Consider the following 23,774-nt stretch of genomic DNA (forward strand, 5'->3'; position numbering starts at 1 on the left):
TTGTGACCTAATAGGGAGGGTCCATAGCTCAATGGCTGAACACATGCTACGCCCACACACAAAAACCCACTCAGTAAAAGTGCCATGCATATTGATGGGATTATAAAAATCACCACCTCTAGCTACTTGCATACCAAAGCTGGGAGGGAAAGTTGCTGCTTGAAACTCTGGAGGGCTACTATCTGTTTGAGTAGACAGCCCTGAGATAGATGGACCCCTGCTGTGACTCAGTATAAGGGCAGCTTCAAATGCTCACTACTAAAATTCCTAGGAATGTGCCCATTAGCCCTGCCTACATGATCTCAGGGTAAGGCATTTCCTGAGCAGAATGTCCTCTTGCCTCTAAGTCGGTGGTGGCCAAACGTGGCCCTCCAGCTGTTTTGGGACTACAACTCCCATCATCCCTTGCAACAGGACCAGTGGTCAGGGATGATGGGAATTGTAGTCCCAAAACAGCTGGAGAGCCAAGTTTGGCCATCACTGCTCTAAGTGGAGAAAGGACAACCTTTATTGCTAACAGATACCTCTGTCAGCAATAGTATGTTGAACAGCTAGCCCAATATAATCTCAAAACAGTTCAGTCTTCCCTTCCTTAGGAAGGTTCTCTTGTCTTTTTATGTTCTCATCAGAGATGCTGAGTTTTCTTCTTATCCGAGAGGCCATTAAAGGTGTTAAAAAAAGACTGCTCTTAATCAATCTCAAGTGCCCTCTGGCAATTTTATGAGCTCTTGTGCATGAGAATGAACTTTTCTCAGGCAGTCATCAACTCTTCTCTTTGCCTGTAGGCCTTGGTGTCTCTCTCGTAAAAACCTTGTATATATTCTCCATCGCCCTTGAGTCAATGAAATGAAAGCAAGATAACAACATTCCAAAAAACCACAGCAAAACACAAAACATGCCACTGGTTTTAAAGTAAGAAAAAATAAAACTCCTCCCCAACTTGAGCACTTATAGACTCTCTATCTTTCGTTTCACCTCTAGCGACAGATGGATTCTGGCTGATATATACCGGGAAGAGGAAATAGTTTCTAGGAGGAGAAAACACAAGTCCATTCTCTGTATTTACCTTCACCACAGTCACATCCAGACCAGACAAGTGAAGAATTGGCGCTGCGTTCTTTTCAAAAAGATTCCTGGCTTTACTAGAAAATTAAAAGAAGTGTGAGGTCACTTTATGGTAGTCCCGTCCGTCCGTCCGTCCCCCGTCCCCCCCGGGAAAAAATACCCTCAATTGTTAACTAAAACTAAAATCATGTTCCTAATGGCAATAGGCTATTCTGCAGATCCTTGGCAAAAAGCCGTCATGGGGCAGGGGCACCTTTATTTCATCAGTATAAAGGTGGATATTTGACTGGAGTGAGTTTTTGTATGCAGAATGAGTCATTCATACACAGTTCTCAGTCACAAGATACCTGGGAAACAATGATAACTGAATACGTGATGACAGAAGCAAAGAGCAAATTAGTGGAAGTGAGGGGGTAGAAGAAGGAACACTGGGCTGTGCCCGAGTCAGATAAGTCTATGTATTTTATTTATCACATGACATTATTATCCCACCCGTCTTCCAAGGACCGCTCCTAATTTAATTCAAGCAAACGCCCCTGTGAGATGAGAGGTAGGTAACACAGAGATGGCAACTGTCCCAAAATCATCCAGTGAGCAGGGATGAGCAGGGATTTGAACCCGGCCTTCCAGGTCCTACTCCAACACATCAACTGCCACCCCACAGTGATTCTCAACGGTTCACAGCAAAACTAAGGTAAGGGTAATATTATGAGGCGAGACAAGTCACTCCCCTGTGTTTGTAAGTGAATTTGTAAATTCCCTGGTACTAGCTTGTGTTGAGAGGGACATTTTTAGGGGGCATCAGATAGGACTTTCTCTTCTTCTTCTTCAAAAAAAGCTATTTACTGGAAAACAGTAAATTCCGAAGGAAGTCCTTCTGAACTCTAGGATTATTCAAGGATGGAAAACCTGTGTCATCAGCACACTTTACATTTTTGCTCCTCTTTTCCTCCAAGGTCCTCCATGGCTCTCCCAAGCCCCTACTTCATCTCCGCAACAACCCTGTGAGGTAGGCAAGTCTGAGAGATGGTGACTTGGCCTAAGCTCAGCCAGTAAGCTTCATGGCTATGTCCCCACCATCCCTAGTCCAATGCTGATCTCACCACTTTTCTATCATGGCTTTAGAAACTTTAAAATATTTTCCCCCAACAACCCTGCCCGCCACCCCAAATAACAAGCCCTCAAGCAAATAATGTATTATTACCCAACTAATGAGATATGGAATACTTGCCCTCAGTTGGTAAGTTGCAAATTCTACTTTTAAAGGAGAAATATTACTTGCTTTATTATTATTCAGCAACATTAATACAAAAAACTTCACCTGACCTTGTTTTGGCAATGCTCGATCGTGCATTTTAATGCCTGCTGCTGCATAATAAATTACCATGGTATTAATTATGAATTATCCTGCAAAAATTATTTTGAGCACCCAGGGAAAAGAAAACAAGACTTTAAGTAAGAGACGTCTTCCAAACAACGTGTCGTTTGTAAGACTTACCCCCTATCAAAAATAAGCCTAAGCTAGAATTTGCAGTTTAGGTCAACGAGACAATCTTTTTAAGCGGGGTGGCTTGGCCTCCTAAGCAAAAATATCCCTTCATGGTCCTAAAATGAGTAACAGTGCCCCTAAAGGACTGGGTGCGCAGACTGGAAGTCATTTTGGACTCACAGTTGTCCATGGAGGCGCAGGTCAATTCTGTGTCCAGGGCAGCTATCTACCAGCTCCACCTGGTAACGCCGGCTCAGATCCTACCTGCCCGCAGACTGTCTTACCAGAGTGGTGCATGCTCTGGTTATCTCCCACTCGGACTATCGCAATGCGCTCTACGTGGGGCTACCTTTGAAGGTGACTTGGAAACCACAACCAATCCAGAATGCAGCAACTAGACTGGTGACTGGGCGCGGCCGCCAGGACCATATAATACATTGCCCCCCAGTATGTTTCCGAGCACAATTCAAAGTGTTGGTGCTGACCTTTAAAACCCTAAATGGCCTCAGCCCAGTATACCTGAAGAAGCATCGTTTAGCATCCCACTCCCATTGTTTAGCCCGGATGCTGAGGTCCAGCTCCGAAGGCCTTCTGGTCGTTTCCTCACTGCGAGACATGAAGCTACAGGGCTGGCTTTCTCGGTTCTGGGGTGTGTCCTGTGGAATGCCCTCCCATCAGATGTCAAACAGATAAAGAACTATATGACTTTTAGAAGACATCTGAAGGCAGCCCTGTACAGAGAAGCTTTTACTGCTTGAGGTTTTATTGTGATCTTAATATTTTGTTGGGAGCTGCCCAAAGTGGCTGGGGCAACCAAGTCAGATGGGTGGCATATAAATAATAAAATGATGATGAAGATGCCACCCATCGGGAGCCACATTCATTGATAAAAAAGCCCCAATGTGTTTAAAACCAATTGTTGTTGTTTAGTCGTTTAGTCGTGTCCGACTCTTAGTGACCCCATGGACCAGAGCACGCCAGGCACTCCTGTCTTCCACTGCCTCCCACAGTTTGGTCAGACTCATGTTGGTAGCCTCGAGAACAGCGTCCAACCATCTCATCCTCTGTCGTCCCCTTCTCCTTGTGCCCTCCATCTTTCCCAACAACAGGATCTTTTCCAGGGAATCTTCTCTTCTCATGTGGTAGCCAAAGTATTGGAGCCTCAGCTTCAGGATCTGTCCTTCCAGTGAGCACTGAGGGCTGATTTCCTTCAGATTGGATAGGTTTGATCTTCCTGCAGTCCATGGGACTCTCAAGAGTCTCCTCCAGCACCATAATTCAAAAGAATCAATTCTTCGGCGATCAGCCTTCTTTATGGTACAGCTCTCACTTCCATACATTACTACTGGGAAAACCATAGCTTTAACTATACGGACCTTTGTCGGCAAGGTGATGTCTCTGCTTTTTAAGATGCTGTCTAGGTTTGTCATTGCTTTTCTCCCAAGAACCATGTGTCTTTTAGTTTCGTGACTGCTGTCACCATCTGCAGTGATCATGGAGCCCAAGAAAGTAAAATCTCTCACTGCCTCCATTTCTTCCCCTTCTATTTGCCAGGAGGTGATGGGACCAGTGGCCATGATCTTAGTTTTTTGATGTTGGAGCTTCAGACCATATTTTGCGCTCTCCTCTTTCACCCTCATTAAAAGGTTCTTTAATTCCTCCTCACTTTCTGCCATCAAGGTTGTGTCATTAATCAACACCAATACACCAGCTAAATCTTTGACCTTGAAATAGCTTTTGCACACGACAGCCATTTGCTACCACTATACCAGAAAATAGGCACAGCGTGGCTTCAGGGGCACAAAGAGCATGCCCCTCTATTTCGGAACATCTTAATCTCATTCATAGAGTGGGAATGCTGATGACATTAATACAGAATATGGAGTGGGTGAGGGGAATGAGAAGAACTGTATGATTTGGGGGTTCATGTTAAATTTAGCAAGCAAGCCCATTTTAACTGTGCTTTCTTAATCAGCTGAAGAAGTTTGATAACATTAGGTTCAGGGGAGGATAGGAAGTAAGGCTTTGGTTCCCATGAATGACTTGCCCTGATGAAAGCAAAACCAAAGTACAGTGGTACCTCGGGTTAAGAACTTAATTCGTTCCGGAGGTCCGTTCTTAACCTGAAACTGTTCTTAACCTGAGGTACCATTTTAGCTAATGGGGCCTCCCGCTGCGCCGCCACCAAGCAATTTCTGTTCTCATCCTGAAGCAAAGTTCTTAACCCCAGGTACTATTTCTGGGTTAGCGGGGTCTGTAACCTGAAGCGTCTGTAACCCGAGGTACCACTGTATATGAAAAGGTGCCAGGTGGCCGGGAAAGGGAATCTTACCCTTTGCAAGCTGCAGGGTTGAGAAACACTGTTGCTTTCTTGATCTGCATGCTGGAAGGAAGAATCTGGTTGCCAAACACCTGATAATGGAGAGAAAGCTTCTCATTATTAAAGAATAAAAATCCGTCTGTTTTTGGCGCTGAACAATTCTGTGTTATTTCAGGGATTACAGGGCCCCTCTCCCACCCCACACAAATGGCTTCAGTGAGGGGGGAGCCAAGACTGCTTTACTGAGCTCCAACCCAGCCAGCAGCCAGCAAAAGGCCACCTACATGCTGAATTTAGCCTTATGTTCTGCAAACTGTAGTCAGCTTACATTGACAACTTGCAAGGGAACGGCAAAGGTACATCTGCATGCAGTTAGTTCCACTGAAAACAATGTGAGCCCAATACACTGACAGCTTGCTCTGCCTCTCTGTCCCACTTTGATGCAAGCTGCGTGACAAGTATAGGCCCCAGGCAAATATAACTAATAATAGTAATCAATGAATTTATTCTCAACACTTTTGGTGAAGAGATATAAAGCGAGGCAGCTGAGGCAATTGTTTTAAGAGAGCTCTGTAGATTTTCAAAGCAGCAATTCATGGCAATTATCAACATCACTGAGGCTATTAGAGCAGAGGATTAAAAAATTTGTTAGAATTTAATGCTCAACTCTGTTCTATTTATTTTACCGTGGTGGAAACGAGAAGGCAGAAGGCATGCGAGAAACAGTGATTCATGGGGGTAAAGGACAGAGGAAATCAAACTGGCATGTTATCTAAAGAACAGATGTGGAAAGTCAGTGATTAATTCTATTACTTTTGCATTCTTGGGGGAAATCATGGAAAAAAGAGTGTCTGCATTCATAATTCTGAGGTCTGTTACAGCTGTTAGAAACATCTAATTATTTACTTGATGGGGGAGTGATATATTTGCTTGCTCTGAACAAACAACCTGTCTCTTCTACAAATTATACTGTTGGCAGACTTGCTTTTTATGCAGGCTCTGCTCTCATGCTTTCGAGTTTTAAAGAGGAAGACTGAAAAAAACACACACTTCAAGACCCTTTGTAATCATTTACTAATGCAAAACATTGGCTGCGGGGTAAGCGCTTGTAAACTGATTTTATTTCCTGTTTGATCATTCCATCCTTCACACTACTCCCCCCCCCCCGCCCCGCCCACAAACACACTAAAACAACATTGCAGACAATAACTGAATATTCCATAAACCTGTTTTATATCATCTGATTCCTCTACATATGATGACAGCTGATAAACTGAATCAGCTGAAAAGGACAGCATATGAATTTGATGCAAAGGTAAGTGAAATGACAGACACATTCACACACCATGATAAGCCAGGGTTAAGTTTGGCTTCCCTGTGATGTCCACATCTGGGATCCTGGTTTATTAAGAAGCATGGATTCATAATCAAACATCAAACCATGGTTTAAGGCTGGCTGGCATGAAGAAAAACCCAGCTGGATCAGGCCAAGGGCTCATCTAGGCCAGCATCCTGTTCTCACAGCTGCCAACCAAATGCCAATGGGAAGCAGAACATCACCATCATCATCCTATTAAATCTGTATGCCGCCCGCCAACTAAATATCCCAAGGCAGTTCACAACAGAAAAATACAAAATAAGAATACAAAATACAGCTCAAACTGTCTTGCCCTGGTAAGCAACCTTGCTGCTGAATTCTGCACCAGCTGAAGTTTCTGAACCATCTTCAAAGGCAATCTAACCTAGAGGTAACCTGAGCACAGACAACAGAAGTTAGGCTATCCCTGTCCAGATAGGGGAGCAGCTGGGCCACCAGCCAAAGCTGATGGCACTCGGTTGCTACCAAGGCCACCTTAGTCTCAAGTGACAGCAATGGATCTAGAAGTATCACCAAGCTGCATATCTGCTCCTTCAGAGGAAGCGTAACCCCATCAAGAGCAGGCAGTCTCCTATCCAAGACTAAGGAACCACCGACTAACAGGGCCTCAGTCTTATCTGGATTGAGCTTCAGTTTGTTGGCTCTCATCCAGTCCATTACCAGGGCAAGACAACGGTCCAGCACATCTACTGCCTCATCTGCAGATGTTAAGGAGAAGTAGAGTTAAGTGCAACAGTGCTCTCCCCATCTGTGATTGGCAGCAACTGGTATTCAGAGACACAATGGTTCTGACAATAGAGATAGAACATAGCCACCATGGCTAGAATATAAGTGATCCAGGCTTGTGAGGGAGCAGAACAAGATTCCAGGTTTGGACATGGCAGGAAGTCAAGCTTCACTATGGCTTGGTGGTTTGTTTCTGTTGCTCAAGCCAGGGGGAGCAATCAGGCAACGAGCACTCATTCCTAATAAGCCAGCAACCCTGGTTTATTGAGATCTGCAAATGCAGCCAGTGTGCCAATGGTGCTGCATCTGTGACAGCATCTTTCAAGTGTGTGGATCTGCACGTGCAAAGTAGGTCTCCGTTGCTTCTTGCGATAAAAAACTATTTCAACCCTTTGGATTTCACATCCTAATAAATCCCCCCCAAAGTCTAAGTTTCACTTTCAGACCACAAAGAAGGGCAGTTTTCATGTTAGAGTGCTGCAATATACTACTGGGAACGTAATAAGGAGTATTTTAAAAGTTTGTGTTTGCCAAAATGAATATGCACATCTATTTGGATGAGCATATCCAGTTCAGCAAAATACAAAAGACACAAATTTCAGACAGAATCCGAAGTATTTTATTTCCCAATGGCCAATGAGATGGCCATAAAACTTTTGGCTAGAGTTGCTACAAATTAAAAATTGGGGGTGGGGTTACTCCACATAAAAGGCACAATTGGGTGTTTATGAAAATTCATAGCAAGGAAGGAAAAACATATATGATTTCAGGTATCTGCTTTTCCATTTTTTAAAAATAAACTGTACTTTTGTATAAATATCATAAGGCAGTAATACAGTGAAGGGAAAAAGTATTTGATCCCCTGCTAAATTTGCCCGTTTTCTCTCTGACGAAGAAATGGCCAGTCCATAATTTTAATGGTAGGTTTATTGTAGCTGTGAGAGACAGAGTAACAGGAAAAACCCCAGAAACCCAGAAGACAAAAGTCAGAGATTGATGTGCATTATAATGAGTGAAATAAGTATCTGATCCCCTATCAACCAGCCAGATGTCAGGCTACCTGGTATCTTCACTCTATGTAACAAACTGAGATTAGAGGCACCTGCTGTAAAGGAGAGGTCCTACCTGTAATCCTAGCTCGTTATAGTACCTGTACAAAAGACACCTGTCGACAGAAGCAATCAATCCAGCAGATTCCAAAGTAGCCACCATGACCAAGACCAAAGAGCTGTCCAAGGATGTGTGCAAACCTGGTGGCCACCTACAAGAAATGTCTGACCTTTGTAATTGCCAACAAGGGTTTGGCCACCAAGTACTAAGTCATCTTTTGCAAAGGGATCAAATACTTATTTCACTCATTATAATGCACCTCAATCTCTGACTTTTGTCTTCTGGGTTTCTGGGGTTTTTCCTGTTATTGTATCTCTCATAGTTACAATAAACCTACCATTAAAATTATGGACTGGTCATTTCTTTGTCAGAGGCCAAACGGGCAAATTTAGCTGGGGATCAAATACTCTTTTCCCTCACTGTAGATTAAGAACACAATATGACAATAAAAGTTTCCAATACATCACTAAGAGCTGGTTGGCAAAGAATCTTAGGTTTGAAAGGCCTGTCTAAATAATATAGTTTTCAGAAGAGGTCTAAATGAGCAGGATGGCTCTGCCGAACCTCTATTGGAAAGGAGTTCCACAAGTCAGAGCCTGACAGATTAAAGGCTTGTTCCCTCAGGGCCAACCGAACTTCAAGAGCATTTGGGACCACAAAGAGTGCCCTCCAATAATAATAAAATTAATCTGGTTTTTCCTGCTTCGTTGGAACTTTTTGGTCTTGCATTTTTGTATAGGTACCAGAGTACCAGGTCCAATCAGAATAAGAAAAGCTACAACTGAGTTGCTCTCCATTCTGACAGCTGATGAAATGCGATTTCAATCTCCAGAATTTTCAGTCCTGTCACTGCTGGCCCACAAGTTTACCTAACAAAAACAATACAGGTAATCAAGTTTCCCAAACCCTTACATACATATATATATATATATATATATATATGTGTGTATATATATATATATATATATATATATATATATATATATATATATATATATATCACTTTCATGATGCTCATGAATAATTTGTGATGGCACTGAACTGAGGCATAATTAGGTGCAAAGCACAGCTCCTGTGGAAGGGGGAAAGTATCTTCTGGTATTTGAGCAGAAGAATACAGAGAGTCCCTTTGGCAGGCTAGTCACGTAGAGGAGACCTGCTGGGAGAATCTCCAGAATCCTGCACAAGAGAGATAAGGAGAGGATTTTAATCTAATTTGATCTTGTTAAATGGTATTACCTGGGCTTCTTGGCATGCAGCTCTCCTTAGCAGGTTATCGCTATCAGGAGGAGGAAGAAGAAAAAGAACAGTGTTTTAGATAGCGCAAGTTGAGGGGAGGGAGATAGATGGAAACACACATTTAAGATTACCTACTTCTACTGCTTTGGCACACAAAACTTTCCAAAGGGGCTACTTGTAAAAAACACATAACTATTTAAATGTCACCGTTTTGAGGCCACCTTAGCTTTCGTCACTTCTTGGAGCATGTCTTCATTACCAAGAGCCAGATTCCACCCGCAATGAGATTACTTAATTGACCAAACTGAACCCCACATTGTATAAACAGGAAGTAACTGACCAAAATTCCTTCAGTCTAACTTGTGAGCAGAATTAACCAACTGCCCAGCCTGCTAGCAAATCCGTGGCCAAATTATTCATTTTTTTCTGACAGAAGCACCATCTAGCTGCACCACCACCAATGAAGTGCATATAGTCATCAAATTACCAGGAACATGCACCTGCATTTGCCAATATCCTTCCCTCCCTGTTCATCTCCCCATCCTGTTTGTTGTTTCCCCTCATTGTCTAAATTGTATGTTCCTTGGTGGCAAGGACCTGACTATTTTTTGTGTTGCCATAATATAAGTCTCAGGCAGAAGTGAAAAAACAGCTGACATAGCAAGATGGTGTCATGGCAGGGAATCAGTAAAGACCTCTGGCCCTACCCACCAGTGACATGGGGTCCCCAGAAGGTTGCCTACAAGAGAACACAGCCTTCTGATGTTTTCCTCAACCACATCTCTGCTTTGTTTCTCAAACTTGGGTCCCCAGCTATGGTTGGACTACGAGTCCCATCACCACTGGTCCTGCTAGCTAGGGATGATGGGAGCTGTAGTCCACCAACAGCCAGGGACCCACGTTTGAGAAACACAGTGCTAATTCCCCACACCTGGCTTAGACTGACACAACCAGCTAGAAAGCGAATTTCTTCCTCAGAAAAGTGAACAATGAAACCTGAGGGGCAACCTGTGGAGATAAGCAATGAGGTTTGAGCTGAAATAAAGCAAAGAGTCCTGCTCTTTTCATCTTGGATCAGCATCTGTCTTAGGCTAGAATAGGGAGGCATATGAGCATCCTAAAAATTGGCCCACTGCACTTAAATGTGCATCTATATTCTAGTCCACTTTGTATTTCTTGTTTGCCCTGGGAACCTTCAACAGCTGATGGATATAAATGTATTAAACAAATAAATGGAAACTCGCTGCTTCTCTTTGCTCCACTTAGCCATCTTTTCCAAAGATAACTCTCCACGTAGTCATTAAAATGGGGCTTGAAGTGCTATGCAGTTCAAGGGTGAAGAACGGAGGCAGGAAAGTCAACTTTTGGAAGCACCTCTCTCTGTGGAAGTGGCATCCCTGTTCTGATTTGTGTAGCCTGAAGTGTTCTGGGTTTGCGGCTTTCATCTCTCAAGGATTAAGGGCCAAGCTGGTAAAAGCCCAAGAGGTGCCTGCCTGCCTGCCTGCAACTCAGAGTGGCTGGGGTCAGGGAGGAGGAGGCCAGAGGGCAAATGAGCGCTCACTCGGTTTACAGCAGGGCAGTGCTCTCCTTGGCTCCAGGTGCCAAAAGGGCCAGGCAGCACTCTTTTCAATTCCGCTCTGATGATATGCTGCACATTTTTGTTAATACGCAGCAATTTACAGGGCTCATTCCAGAACAACTCGCTTGCAGACTTTCCCCTCTTTCTCTGCTTATTCCACTTTTTAAAGCCATGTAACTCGTTCTGCCTTACCAGCATTTACTGCCACAGTAGCTTTTCTCACGTTACAGAAAATTGATTTTAGATGAAGAATCAATCTGGAGAAATTCAAACTAAGCAGCGAGAGAAACTCTGTCAATAGGAAACCTTTAGTGAAAATAATGGGACAAACAGAAATAAGCTTCCTAAGCGAGAGAACGCATAAATAATATATTACTCCAATTCATGCCTAATTGGAATATTTATCAAAGTTTTCCTTAGAGGCAGTAGCGCTCCCCTTAACATAATGTTTGCTCTTCACATTCAAAGGAATAAATCATGTGTGTTAAGCAACAGGAACATTTTTTTTACAAGAATGGCAGGCTATTGACTAATTGCAGTAATTTTTACTAAGTACTACTTAAAAACCAACTCTAGTGCCGAAATGAATTGGACAGCCCTACTCCATCTTATCTACCCATGTACAGAGAGGCACCGCAAACAAACATGTATTTATTTATTATAAGGGCAAAATTCTCAGCACCTTTCCCCACCCCCAGCGTGTGATGGCTTTGAAGCAAACACGAGAGAGACTATTCTTATTAGAAGATTCCCCATCAAACCTGCTAAGTATCTGATCAGCTAAGCCTAAGGAAAGTAAATCTTGGCTGATGATGCACGGTGGTAGGGCAACAGGAATGCAATGAATGCGTCCACATCAACTGTTTTCATGGACTTCCTGCTATAATCGTTTGGTGTTCCTCAATGTCAGGAGAAAGTGCAGCTTTACAGAGGATGCTGAAGTTGGACTAGCACCAGTCTCAAGGTTAGAAGTCACAGCACTGACCTTTGAGACAAGGTTGTGAAGAATGGGTGGGCTCAGGGATGTTAATTATTTTAACTTCGCCTTGCAGGTCAGCAAGTGGCAGGCACAGCCTGCTGAAAGCTAGGGCTCTTGAGTCCCATTTATTTCCATTAGTCTTACTAAATAGGTCACACTGGTGTGTGTGTGTGTGTGTGTGTGTGTGTGTGTGTGTGCATGTGCGTGCACGCACACACACAATCACCTGATTTGCTTGGATTGCATCCAAATTGCACCAATCCATATGAAAGGAAATCCATGAAGGGAAATAGGATTGCACACACAAAACATTGCAAAAGGGTTCTCTGCCTTTGGAAGCTCCAGTTGCAATTGTGTAGTTCTGGTCCAGATCCAGAGACCCACAAACTCAGCCATCAGCTTTGGGTGCCTCGTCTTAAGAAGACAATAATAATAGCCTCGTTGGATTCCAGGATCCTGTTCCATACTGCGGCTGGTCGACCAGATGTCTATGGGAAGCTCAGAAACAGGACATGAAGACAATCCCCATCCATGAAGGAAGGGCTAGGTCCATAAATGCTCCTGCTTGCATGGATTTTGCACTTCCAGCCAATCTAGTCAATTCATTTACTATTATTTTATTTATTGATATATTAGCCACTCTTTAGCCTAGCTGTCATAGCGGCATATAAACATAAAAAGCAATCACACATACGATAACTACATCAGTAGCAAATTGGAGTCATTAGGCTAAGTCCATCATAAAAATAAACACAAATAAAGCATGAGCTTAACAGACCTGGGCAAATAAGGTTTTCACTTGGCATCCAAGAGAGAACCAGGACAGTGTCTGGAGAATCTTCTCTATTATATACTAAGAGGAATGGCATCTAATGCAATAAGCTCCCAATTAGCAGCAACAGTGAAGGCAGCTAGCATGATTGTGAATTTACCAGCTGGCTGAGCTATCATCACCTCGAAAAGCCAATGGGCTTCTGCTATCACAATGACAATAATCATAGGTAAAGTGTGAAGCAATTACAGCCACAGCTTTTCTTCAGGACTTGCAATCGCCGCTACGCATAGGGCAAAAAACAAATTCAAAGCTCAGCTATTTCCAGCTAATGAAATGCTGCTTCTCTGCTATCCAATTTCACAATTATTTTCCAAATAACTAGGCAGGCTTGGTGAGCCGGTAAAATTGGCAGAGATAAATCAGGAGGATTCCTCTGTTTACTTAGGTAACCAAACCAGAATCAATACAGATCCAATTCCTCTTTCAGCTGCCCAGGATAGACCACAATCACCAAGCCAGATCAGAAAAAGAAATACTTCAGTAGACTTCTTCTGGGCATATTTTTCCATGGAACCTAAAGCTGCCCAACCCTTAATAAAGAGTTGGCCCCTTTGTAAGATGAATGGTGCCTAAACCTTTTAAAATCCAGTGTGATTCCAAATGAAACAGCCTCACTCTGCTGTGCGCTGGAGAGAACAAATAGCAGAGGCTGTGGGTGATCAGAAACAGAAAAGCTGGTGCACAAGTCTATTGTTTCAAGCCATTCCTTCCCCCAAATGGTTGGACGTTCAAGACAGCCTAAACATGGCAAGTATCCTCTGAATAAGAGACCTTTGGTATCATCACACAACTGCTTTTGTTTAGAAATGTAGAACTCAGGCAGGTATTAAAGGGTACAAAAGCAAGCTTAAAAACATGTGCTCTCTCTCTCTCGCTCTGTGTGTGTGTGTGTGTGAGTGAGTGAGTGTGAGTGTGTGTGTGTGTGTGTGTGAGAGAGAGAGAGAGAGAGAGATTTTCTTTGTAGATTGGATTTCCTGGCTATTTCTAGATTCCAGATGTTCTAGATTGTCCCACCCTCAACAGACATAAAGGTAAAGCTACCCCTGACCGTTAGGTTCAGTCGCGGACCGTTAGGTTCAGTCGCGGACGACTCTGGGATTGCGCGCTCATCTCGCTCTATAGGCCGAGGGAGCCAGCGTTTGTCCACAGACAGCTTCCGGGTCATGTGGCCAGCATGACAAAGCCGCTTCTGGCAAACCAGAGCAGCGCACGGAAACGCCGTTTACCTTCCCGCTGGAGCGGTACCTATTTATCTACTTGCACTTGACGTGCTTTGGAACTGGGACTGAACAACAGGAGCTCACCCCGTGTGCGGGGATTTGAACTGCCGACCTTCCGATCGGCAAGCCCTAGTCTCTGTGGTTTACACCGCAGTGCCACCTGCATCCCTTCAATAGACATACCACCCAGAAAAATACCAACCGATTATTACAAACATGGCTGCATCCCAAGACAATCGGGATGCCTTTCTTTGGGATCCCTACTGCTGTGCCAGCATTTTCTACAGCAATACGTAATCAAATGCATGATACATTATTGTTCTCCAACCTAGATGCAGATCCAGTAGAACAGCATGCATTTCTCTCACGACTATTAGGCTTTCTTTAGCAAATTGCTGCCCAGTATTATTAAGGGATTGCAAAAGCATCGTAACAGACACTCTTTTAAGTTGGCAATTCTCAAACTATGCACTAGGGCATGCTTATATGAAAGTAAAGGTTCCTGCCACTTTCCAATCAGTCACCTGTCAGGTCAAGCAATTCTGTTGTACTGCTGCATGAGGAATAATTCAGTCATACTTGGTGCTGAGATGCACTGGTTGCCTCACTTTGAATGCCTGTGATTCATCCCAATCTCTCTGAGTGCAAAGTGTGCCTTCAATTTTTATTTAGAAAAGTGGGCCACTACTGGATGCGATTCAGGAGACCCATGCTGAGCATCTCCTGCGATTTAAAAAATAACCAGAAGCCACCCAGAGAGGGGCCAAAGACTGGGATCACAGCATTGGGAGGTGGAAATGTAACCCTTTCGCATCAGACCGTAGTCCTCCATTAAAATCCTCTCCCCAGTGAAGCTGCTATTTGCCCCATGAGGAAAACTTGCAGGTATCATGCAGATGCCTGCAAGCGTTCTTCCATAGGGTAAACAGCAGCTCCAGGAATTTTCATTTTTGAATTGTATAAGACGGCAGGCACTGTATGCCTGTAATGCTGCTCAATATAATAAGACCTTCAAATTCCATAGCCAGAGCCCAGGGTTTTGCTATTCAAGAATAAGTAAGAGCTAATTGGAGTCGGTTTTGGCACCAGATCTCTGCACTCCCCCCAGAAGAAGTCCTCCTCAGTGGCAAATGAACAAGCAATGCCTGAGACAGCTAATTCCAGGAAGTCAAAGGCTAATCTGAAGCAATGTTGAGCTAAAGCAGCACCCTTTGCATCAGAAGCTCCAACTATGTCAGGAAAAAAGGGACAAGATTTCACTAAACCTTTAATCTGCTATAAAAGGACACTATATAAGTCTAGTCAAGAGTGCCTCAAGCATAGTAATTCAGCCTCCAGTATCAGCAACGACCAAAATTCAGTTGCTAGTCTACTCTACCTTGTAAAGCAAAATTCAAAAAGCTTAATATTTCAGGTGTATGGTTCTACATTTCTCTCTGTACTATATTTGCACTAGGCCATCATCATGCAGCACCCCACTGGAAAAACTGGGTGCGCTGCATTACAATCCTGGATTTGCATAAAGTCAGGATGGGGCAGGGGAACAAAAAAAAGGCAGGTTGAATAAGGTGAAAAAGCCTGTGACATGGGAGTCAGAAGGGAGACACTGAAAGGGAAAAAGTAGTGGCAAAGTAATGGGAGAGGTCTGAATACACTAAGAAGGGATGAACACTGAGGGTCTTTAAAGAAAAAAAGGTTTAACAAGGAGAAATAGTGGTGTTTGGGTACAACACAAAGCCAAAAGCCTTTCTCAACTCCCTTCTCACCGTACCCAAACCTTGCTTAAACCTCCACTTTTCCCTCTGTCTCTTCCTGCATTCCTAGACAAAAAAGGGCAATTTTTTGTCCAGTGGGTGAGGAGGGTTCCAGCCCATTAACATGTATAGTGTGTGTGTTTGTTCTTGGTTCATTTCAGTCTGTAAAAGAAGCAACCACCTTATTTCCTTCAGAAAATTAGGAGCGCAAGCACGTCAAAGTGCAAAATAGGAAGGTAAATGGCATTTCCGTGTGCTGCTCTGGTTCACCAGAAGTGGCTTAGTCATGCCAGCTCCCTCGGCCAGTAAAGCGAGATGAGTGCCGCAACCCCAGAGTCGCACACGACTGGACTTAATTGTCAGGGGTCCTTTACCTTTTTAAGCATTATTACAAGAAAATGCAAGAAATTCCCTCCCAATTACTGTTCACACTTCTGCTTTCCCTGGAAGAAATATTCATCGTAAGGTCCTAAACCACTGTACTCATTTCTAAAAACATGTAGCAAGAAGCTTTAATTTTAATCCCTGTTTGCACTGTTAATATAGTTTCAGGGCAATGTAAATATAGCCAAATTATTTTAAACCATTGTTGACTTACAAACCACAATCTTCTCTGTTGTTTGATCACTTTTCAAGAAATTGGTGCCAATTAAGCCCTCCTGTTTTCCAATCTTATCTACAGCAAGTCCTGCCCGTCTACAAGGAAGACTTAAGAAACCAAATCTTCTTTGTCACTCTCTTTTCAGTTTCCCCCCTCTTTGTGGGCATCTGCCTTTCACCTAGATATAAAGTATTCATATTTTCTTACTGCATTTCCCCCCAGTGTATGTTTGAACCTGAAGTGAAAAAATAAAAAATAAAATAATTCCTTCCAGTAGCACCTTAAAGACCAACTAAGTTTGTTCTTGGTATGAGCTTTCATGTGCATGCACACTTCTTTAGATACCAGGGTACCTGAAGAAGTGTGCATGCACATGAAAGCTCACACCAAGAACAAACTTAGTTGGTCTCTAAGGTGCTACTGGAAGGAATTATTTTATTTTTTATTTTGTTTTGACTATGGCAGACCAACACGGCTACCTACCTGTAACTGAACCAGAAGTGGTTTGGCTTGGTTGATTTCAGTGGGTTTTGGTTGCGTGACAAGGGCATAAAATGAGTGTTTTGGGGAGCAGGACAGGTAGCAAAAGCCAATCCCAGCACCAACATCCCATTTCCTACCTAATCCACCCCAGTCTTCCTCATTGAGTGGCAGGGTCCAAAGGGAGCTTCTAAGACAGGCTTCCTCAACTTTGGCCTTCCAGATGTTTTTGGCCTACAACTCCCATGATCCCTAGCTAGCAGAACCAGTGGTTAGGGATGATGGGAATTGCAGTCTCAAAACACCTGGAGGGCCAAGGTTGAGGAAGCCTGTTCTAAGAGCCTCCCTGTGATTGGAAAAGCTGCATTATCAGAGTTCTTGATCCCAGAGGCTTCCAAGCACAATCAGTCAAAAGCAACTGGAGGCCCCGTTCGGACTAGTTCAATGCAGGGAGATTGGGGAGATCAGCTGAGGCCAACATAGTTTATGCCAGGGGCTGCCAACATGGGCTTCATGAAGCATCTCAGCCTCCCCCTCCTCGCTTTCTTCCATTGGTCATGCAGTGGTTAGGATGGTGAGTTTTTGCTCCCTTGGAACTGAAGGGGAAGTTGGATGACTGATGGTCTTCTTCACTTTCTGTTTCAGCTCCACATGCTTTTAAAAGCTGATTAATTCCACTGGAACTAGATCCTTTGGAAAACTGAAATATGTCAGAATGCTTTCTCTCTTTGTTTCTCCAGGGAGTGGGGTGGTCCTGATCCAGTCGAGTATAAGGGTTGTCAACCTCTCAAGTTATGAGAGGTGGTGACACCCAAAGCACTCCCTAAAAAATCCAAATGGGCCCACAGTTCTAAAACGGTTGACAACCCTTATACTAAACCACTGTTTAGAGTTTTATGTGAACCAACCCCTTATAATCTAATAACATAGTCAAATACCACTGCAGGTTTGAAGCAAACCAGCAGAAACACTTAGTAGCATTTTAAAACACATTATGTAGCCGTACATAGCATAGCGTGTTTAGCAGCAGATAAAAAGTGTGTCATTAAACTGTCTTGAGTTTCGTTTTTTTATTTGCAAGCCTGAAAAAAATTATGCTGTTAAAGCATCCAGGGGGAAACTGTTCAATCCTGTCCATGACAGTTTCATTTAATCCAAAACACATCTATCAATTTCATTATAGCAATTTGCCGTATCAGTACCAAAGAAATGAATATGAAATAATTGTGTATCTCACAACTTAGAGATGCACAAAACCAGTCTGTAGCTGATCAAGTGCTAAAACTAATTTACAACTAATTTTCAAATTTATGCACATATAAATTTCCTCTTCCTTAAAATTGCAAACTTGTGGAGTGTCTCCCAACAGTCTTTGTTTTTAGTACATTGCAGTAGCAAGGGAACTCACATTTTATCAAAGAAGAGGCACAGGGGTGCTTAACCCATTTGCAAACCCAAATTTTCCCTGATCTGCTTTCCTTCACACAAGGGGATGTTCCATGTACAGTGGTGCCCCGCTAGACGAAAATAATTCGTTCTGCGAAAAATTTCGTCTAGCGGGTTTTTCGTCTAGCGAAGCGGCAATGACAGCCGCGCTTTCGCTAGACGAAAAAAAGAAAAAAAAAGACGAAAAATTTTCGTCTTGCGAGGCAGCCCCATAGACTTTTTCGTCTTGCGGGGCAGCCTTCCGCTAGACGAATGCCTTCGTCTAGCGAGTTTTTCGTCTTCCGAGGCATTCGTCTAGCGGGGCACCACTGTACCATCCCCACCATTGGAATTAAAACTTCCTGGAAGTGTTTTTGATCAGGAGAACAGCCCATAACTGGAAAGGCTAAGGACCTCTACCTGGTGTCACTGCTCCAATTACTGGTAAATCCAAGGCTATGGTAAGGCAAAAGAAAAAGAATCAGGAGAACAGTATATATGTGTCACTTATATTTTGCCCTGGACTCTGGTTTAGGAAAAATAAAAAACCCAAAGCCTTCCAATAATTCCAATATTATTGTAAAGATTAAGCGTTCAATCCTGGTAGTTGAATTTAGTTCCCCTTGAAAACAACAGAACTCAACTTCAACTGTCTTAGCTTGGATCCGATCCAATGAAATAATTACCAGTGTTTCCCATACAGCCAGTTTCCTCCCCAGGTGAGCAGGCAGGCCCCAGCGGTGGTCTTCTTCCAGTGATTTCTGAGTGTGTGAAACATTTTGATAACCTTGGCCATGATTATGTTTTACTCTGCAGCACACCTTACGGGGGACTCCGATGCGAAGAAACAGCATGGAAGAGCATCTGTGTGGTAAACCGTTAATAAAAGATTAATATCACCTGAGACAATGAAATGGTTGCCATGTTCACTAAACTCTAAACATCTACAGTGGTACCTCTGGTTATGTACTTAATTCGTTCTGGAGGTCCATTCTTAACCTGATACCGTTCCTAACCTGAAGCACCACTTTAGCTAATGGGACCTCCTGCTGCCGCTACGCCGCCAGAGCACAATTTCTGTTCTTATCCTGAAGCAAAGTTCTTAACCTGAAGCGTTATTTCTGGGTTAGCAGTGGTACCTGGGTTAGCGAGGTACCACTGTATTTCATTCCTGTTAATAAAATAATGGCAGGAAATATTAAAGGATGAGAAAAATGCCTCCCTGAGTTTAACTTGATGCTACTTCTACACTTTGGAACTGCCAATTACATGTCAGATAAGTGCCGTCTCTATTGTCTCCAATACTGAAAATCTGGCTTTTTTCAACAAGCCTTTTAAGAATTTTTTTTTAAAAAATGGAATCATCTCTCTCTCTCTCTCTCTCTCTCTCTCTCTCTCTGTGTGTGTGTGTGTTCCTCCAAACACTGAGGCTCCATTTAGCTATCAAGTTTAGTGTTAACAAACATGCGTCTCCACAATAGAGGTTGCCACCTTTCATTTTCAAAGATAAATATACATATACACATACATGAAAGAACCTTTCGGCACCATATCTAAATTTGTCTGAGCGTGCGCCAAGTGGCTTTCCCTTGAAACAGGAAACTTTTGTTTGTTTGTTTCAAATCAGTATCAATGAGAGAGGGCATGTGAACATGCCTTGGAGGCTACTGGTTTTCTTTAAAACACACACACATTATGGAAAGTTAAAATTACTAACACCTCCCCCCTCCCAAAAGTATTATTATTAGTAGTATTATTCTGTTTAGAGACATCACATTTTCCCTAGCTTTCTGACATGCAACATATTTTACAGATGGGCCCCTGTGGCAACTAGCAATGAGGCTGAAATTATGGTCAGGCAGCAATTCCATGTGCAGCTTTTCTGCCCTGCATTTTTTGAACTTCTGATCATTGCACCCTAGGAACAAGGAAAGCTGCTTTTATACCAACATGCTTGACATGGTCTATGCCAGTGGATGGGCAACCTGTGGCTCTTCATCTGTTGTTGGGACTTTCATCTGCCCTAACCATGGGTGTTGCTGCCTGGGGCTGGACTGGATGACCATTGTGGTTCCCTTCCAACTCCACGATTCCATGATGACACAGACCGTCATCCACAAAGGCTTGCGCCACAATAAACCAGCTCCTCTTTAAGGGTCTGCAGAAATAGTCACGGACATGGCAGCTCTGCCCTGCCTATCTGGCAGCACTGCTGCTGCCAAGATCATTTTTTGTTTGTTTGTTTTTGGTTTTCATTTCTTTCTTTATACTTTCCAAGTTTACACATTTCACAAATTTTACAGTCATTTTGACATTTCAAAACTTGACTTCCTTCCCCCTCTTTCTGCGGTTCCTTAAATTTGTTTTTCATATCTTCTGCATATCCAAATAAACTTAATTTACTCATTTATTCATCTTCTTTAAATATAAAACTGCAGGTTATTACAATAATCCTGCCAACGCTTTTATCCGTTTATAATTTATCTGTAAATATTCAAAAAACCATTTTACATTCTTTTGTAAAAATAATAACGTTATCTTAATTTCTTATTCTTCCGGTAAGTTTCGTCATTTCTGCCTATTCCATAATGCCAAGATCATTTTTCGGAAAAGGGGACAGGGCTGGACTTAGGTTTGACGAGGCCCTAAGCTACTGAAGGTAATGGGGCCCTTTATATGCCCAGCTGTCCTTTGTCAACAACAAACTGTCTCTGGTTTTTTGTGTTGAATATATGCTATATGGTAATTTATGGACCTAATAGGCATCCAAAGCCATTTGCACATAACAAATAGGAGCCTACGCAACACAAAACACTTTTTCTGTATGTAGGTTTTATTTTATTTGTTTTTTTTATCTTATATTTTGGAAATGTACACCCAGGTTTGTTTTCCCTTTAAAAATTTTTGGGGGTCCCCAAGAGAGTGGGGCCCTAAGCTAGAGCTTGTATGGCTTATACGCAAATCCGGCACTGCACCCACACACACACCCAAACGCCCCGAGCTCTTTGGAGCAAAGGCAGGACACGAGGGAAACGGGTGTCCTCCGCTGACTTTTGAAACGTGCGGCCTCACCTGACACGTGGAGCCGCCTCTCGCCGCCTGCCGGCCGGCCTGCCTCCCCTCCGGGAACCCCGCGCCCCCTTCCCGCTCCTCCTCCTCCTCCGCCAGGGCCGAGGCTGCCGCGAGCGAAGAGAAGCAGGAGGCCTCCGTCTCCCTCTCGCAGCCTCTGCCGGGCAGAAGCCTCCCGCTTCCGGGCGCCGCGCGGCTCCTTTCCCGCCGCCTCCCGCGGAAACAGTGAGCCGCCTCGCCTTGGTTCCGCGCGGGGCCGCTTCCCCGAGAGGAAAGGCGCCGTCCCAGACGGAGGCGGTGCGGAGAGAGGGCTGCTGTTAATAAGTTCCGCACACGCGCACACCTACCCACCCCCGACGAGAAGTGCCCTGGGAACCTCTTTTGCTCCCCACCCACGTCGGGATCCTGTCACTGGTAGATCTGTGGGTGGTTCGGAGTTGATCGCGGGCTCCCGGTGGTTTCATTCATTCGTTTGTGCGTGCAGTGTCGGATTTACGTATAAGTTAAAAGAGCTATAGCTTAGGCCCCCACTCTCTAGGGACCCCAAAATTTTTTTAAAGGGGGGGGGGACTGCATGTACATTTTCCAAAATAAAAGATAAAAAACAAATAAAATAAAACATACATACAGCAACAGTGTTTTGTGTTGTGTAGGCTCCTGTGATGTAAGAAATGGGCCCCGCCTGCTAGCCTGCTCCCTAAAATACTTCTTAATTGTATTTCAGTTCAACAATTACTTTGATAAAAATACATATTTTGTTATGTGCAAATGGCTTTAGACACCTATTAGTAAATTACCATATAGCATATATTCAACACAAAAAAACAGTGACCATTTGTTGTTGACAAAGGACAGCTGGACACATAAAGGGCCTTACCTTAAGTAGTTTAGGGCCTTATCAAACCTAAATCCAGCCGTGTGTGTGTGTGTGTGTGTGTATTGAATTTTCTGTTTTACAATTTAAAATATACATCCTTAAAATATCAATGACTTCCCTTCTTCTCTTTCCATGAACATATAATAAATCCCTGCATATTTTCCAAATCTAAACCATGTTCAGTATTCTCTTATTGCATCAATCCGAACTTATTTACACTGTTGAATTTATCTCAATGCTGCCAACGTTTTCAGCTGTACACAATTGTTTCCTGTATGTCGGAATACGTTTCACGGATCCGCCATGGATTCATATTTATTTGGTTATTTAATGAGGTTTTCGAGATCTACTTTTGGTATAACTACGCACAAAAGCGAAAGTGAAAGCATGAATGAATAGTGTGGTTCACCTATGAGATTAATCCGCCTTTATTTTATAGTTCCGGTCATGTTCAAAGTTGTTAATGAGCGTTAAACTTGCTTCCCGCCTTTTTGGAGGGCAGCGACAGTGATTTTATTGGTTGAGGCATTGATGATGATGTCACGTTTGTTCCCTAATAAAAGGCAGAGGCACCCGGCTTAGGCACGTTCGTATGTTCGTTCGTGCATTCTTTCATTTTGTTTAGTTGGGTTTTAGTTGAAGTCAAGTTTAGTTTAAGGGATTAGGAGCGGGCTGGATGGGTTGGATGGGTTTTTCTTTAGTTAGAGTTAGATCGCGGAAGATCATTCGGTTTTAGTTTTAGGTAGGTTCTTTTAGGTTAGCCTAGGGTTAGGCCCGCGGAAGATATTTCGGTTTTAGTTTATTTAGTTAGCCTCGCGGAAGATTGGGCGCGCAGGGTCTTTAAGCTTAGGAGAACTTAGCTTAGGGGACGAGCCTATGCGGGTTCTGCCGAAGCCACTAAAGGTACAACCGGTGTCTGTCTTCCTTTGGGGTTAAAAGGGGGAGTAAAGTAAAAAAAATTATTTCTTTAAGTTGGTCCGTCTATTCAGAGTCAGGGTATATATTTTATTTCACGAGGCAACTTTTCATTAAAGAAGGCAATTAGTAACTCACACACCTTCGGAGTCATCAATTGGCTTACTCAACTTCCTTCAGACTGTGAGACTTGGCCGGCGACCGTGCTCAAAAGCACGCGGAACGCTGGCCGCTTTCCCCGCAACTGGTACCTCGTGCATAACCAGTCCAAGGCCGTGCACGAGGAGCTCCAGCACCCAAACCCCGACACCTGTATATTCAGTAAACGTTTCCCAATCTTTTCCAATGGTTTCACAAGAGCAGCAGCAGCAACTGCAAAAAGGCTTGTCCATCCTCACCTGGGATGAAGGAGGCTAACCTGTGTGAAAAGGAAGGGCGAGGAGATCAGCTCAGTTCTGGCTCCGCAAAACAAAACTCCTAGTTTCAGAATGGGCTCAGAGGCAACCTTGTATTCTAGGGCTGTTATGTTTTTCACACCTGGCTCTGGCTGGGTGCTGTTAATGTTTTAGGTAAAATGCAAAAATGGATACCACAATCCTAAAAGCTTCCCACTACTGATCTACACTATCATGTTATTACTATCCTTACTCCTCCTGCTAATAAATTTACATGGTTATTTCATTACAGTATTTGTGTTCCCATCTTTCCTCAGG

General features: G+C 43.4%; 1 protein-coding gene across 1 annotated transcript in view; it reads right to left on the reverse strand.

Moving 5' to 3' along the window:
* The window catches only part of AGK (acylglycerol kinase), a 40,370-nt gene extending 19,028 nt beyond the window's left edge, over window positions 1-21,342 (reverse strand). The window contains exons 1-5 of the mRNA XM_033163362.1: window positions 21,273-21,342; window positions 18,887-19,064; window positions 9,328-9,367; window positions 4,887-4,966; window positions 1,067-1,142 (exon numbers count right to left, since the gene is read on the reverse strand). Coding sequence (XP_033019253.1) covers window positions 1,067-1,142; window positions 4,887-4,966; window positions 9,328-9,367; window positions 18,887-18,996 — 306 coding nt within the window. The 5' untranslated portion in view covers window positions 18,997-19,064; window positions 21,273-21,342. The remainder of the gene's footprint in view (window positions 1-1,066; window positions 1,143-4,886; window positions 4,967-9,327; window positions 9,368-18,886; window positions 19,065-21,272) is intronic.
* Window positions 21,343-23,774: the final 2,432 nt, after the last annotated feature.

This window comes from Lacerta agilis, chromosome 10, assembly GCF_009819535.1.
Source record: "Lacerta agilis isolate rLacAgi1 chromosome 10, rLacAgi1.pri, whole genome shotgun sequence".
NCBI lineage: Eukaryota > Metazoa > Chordata > Lepidosauria > Squamata > Lacertidae > Lacerta > Lacerta agilis.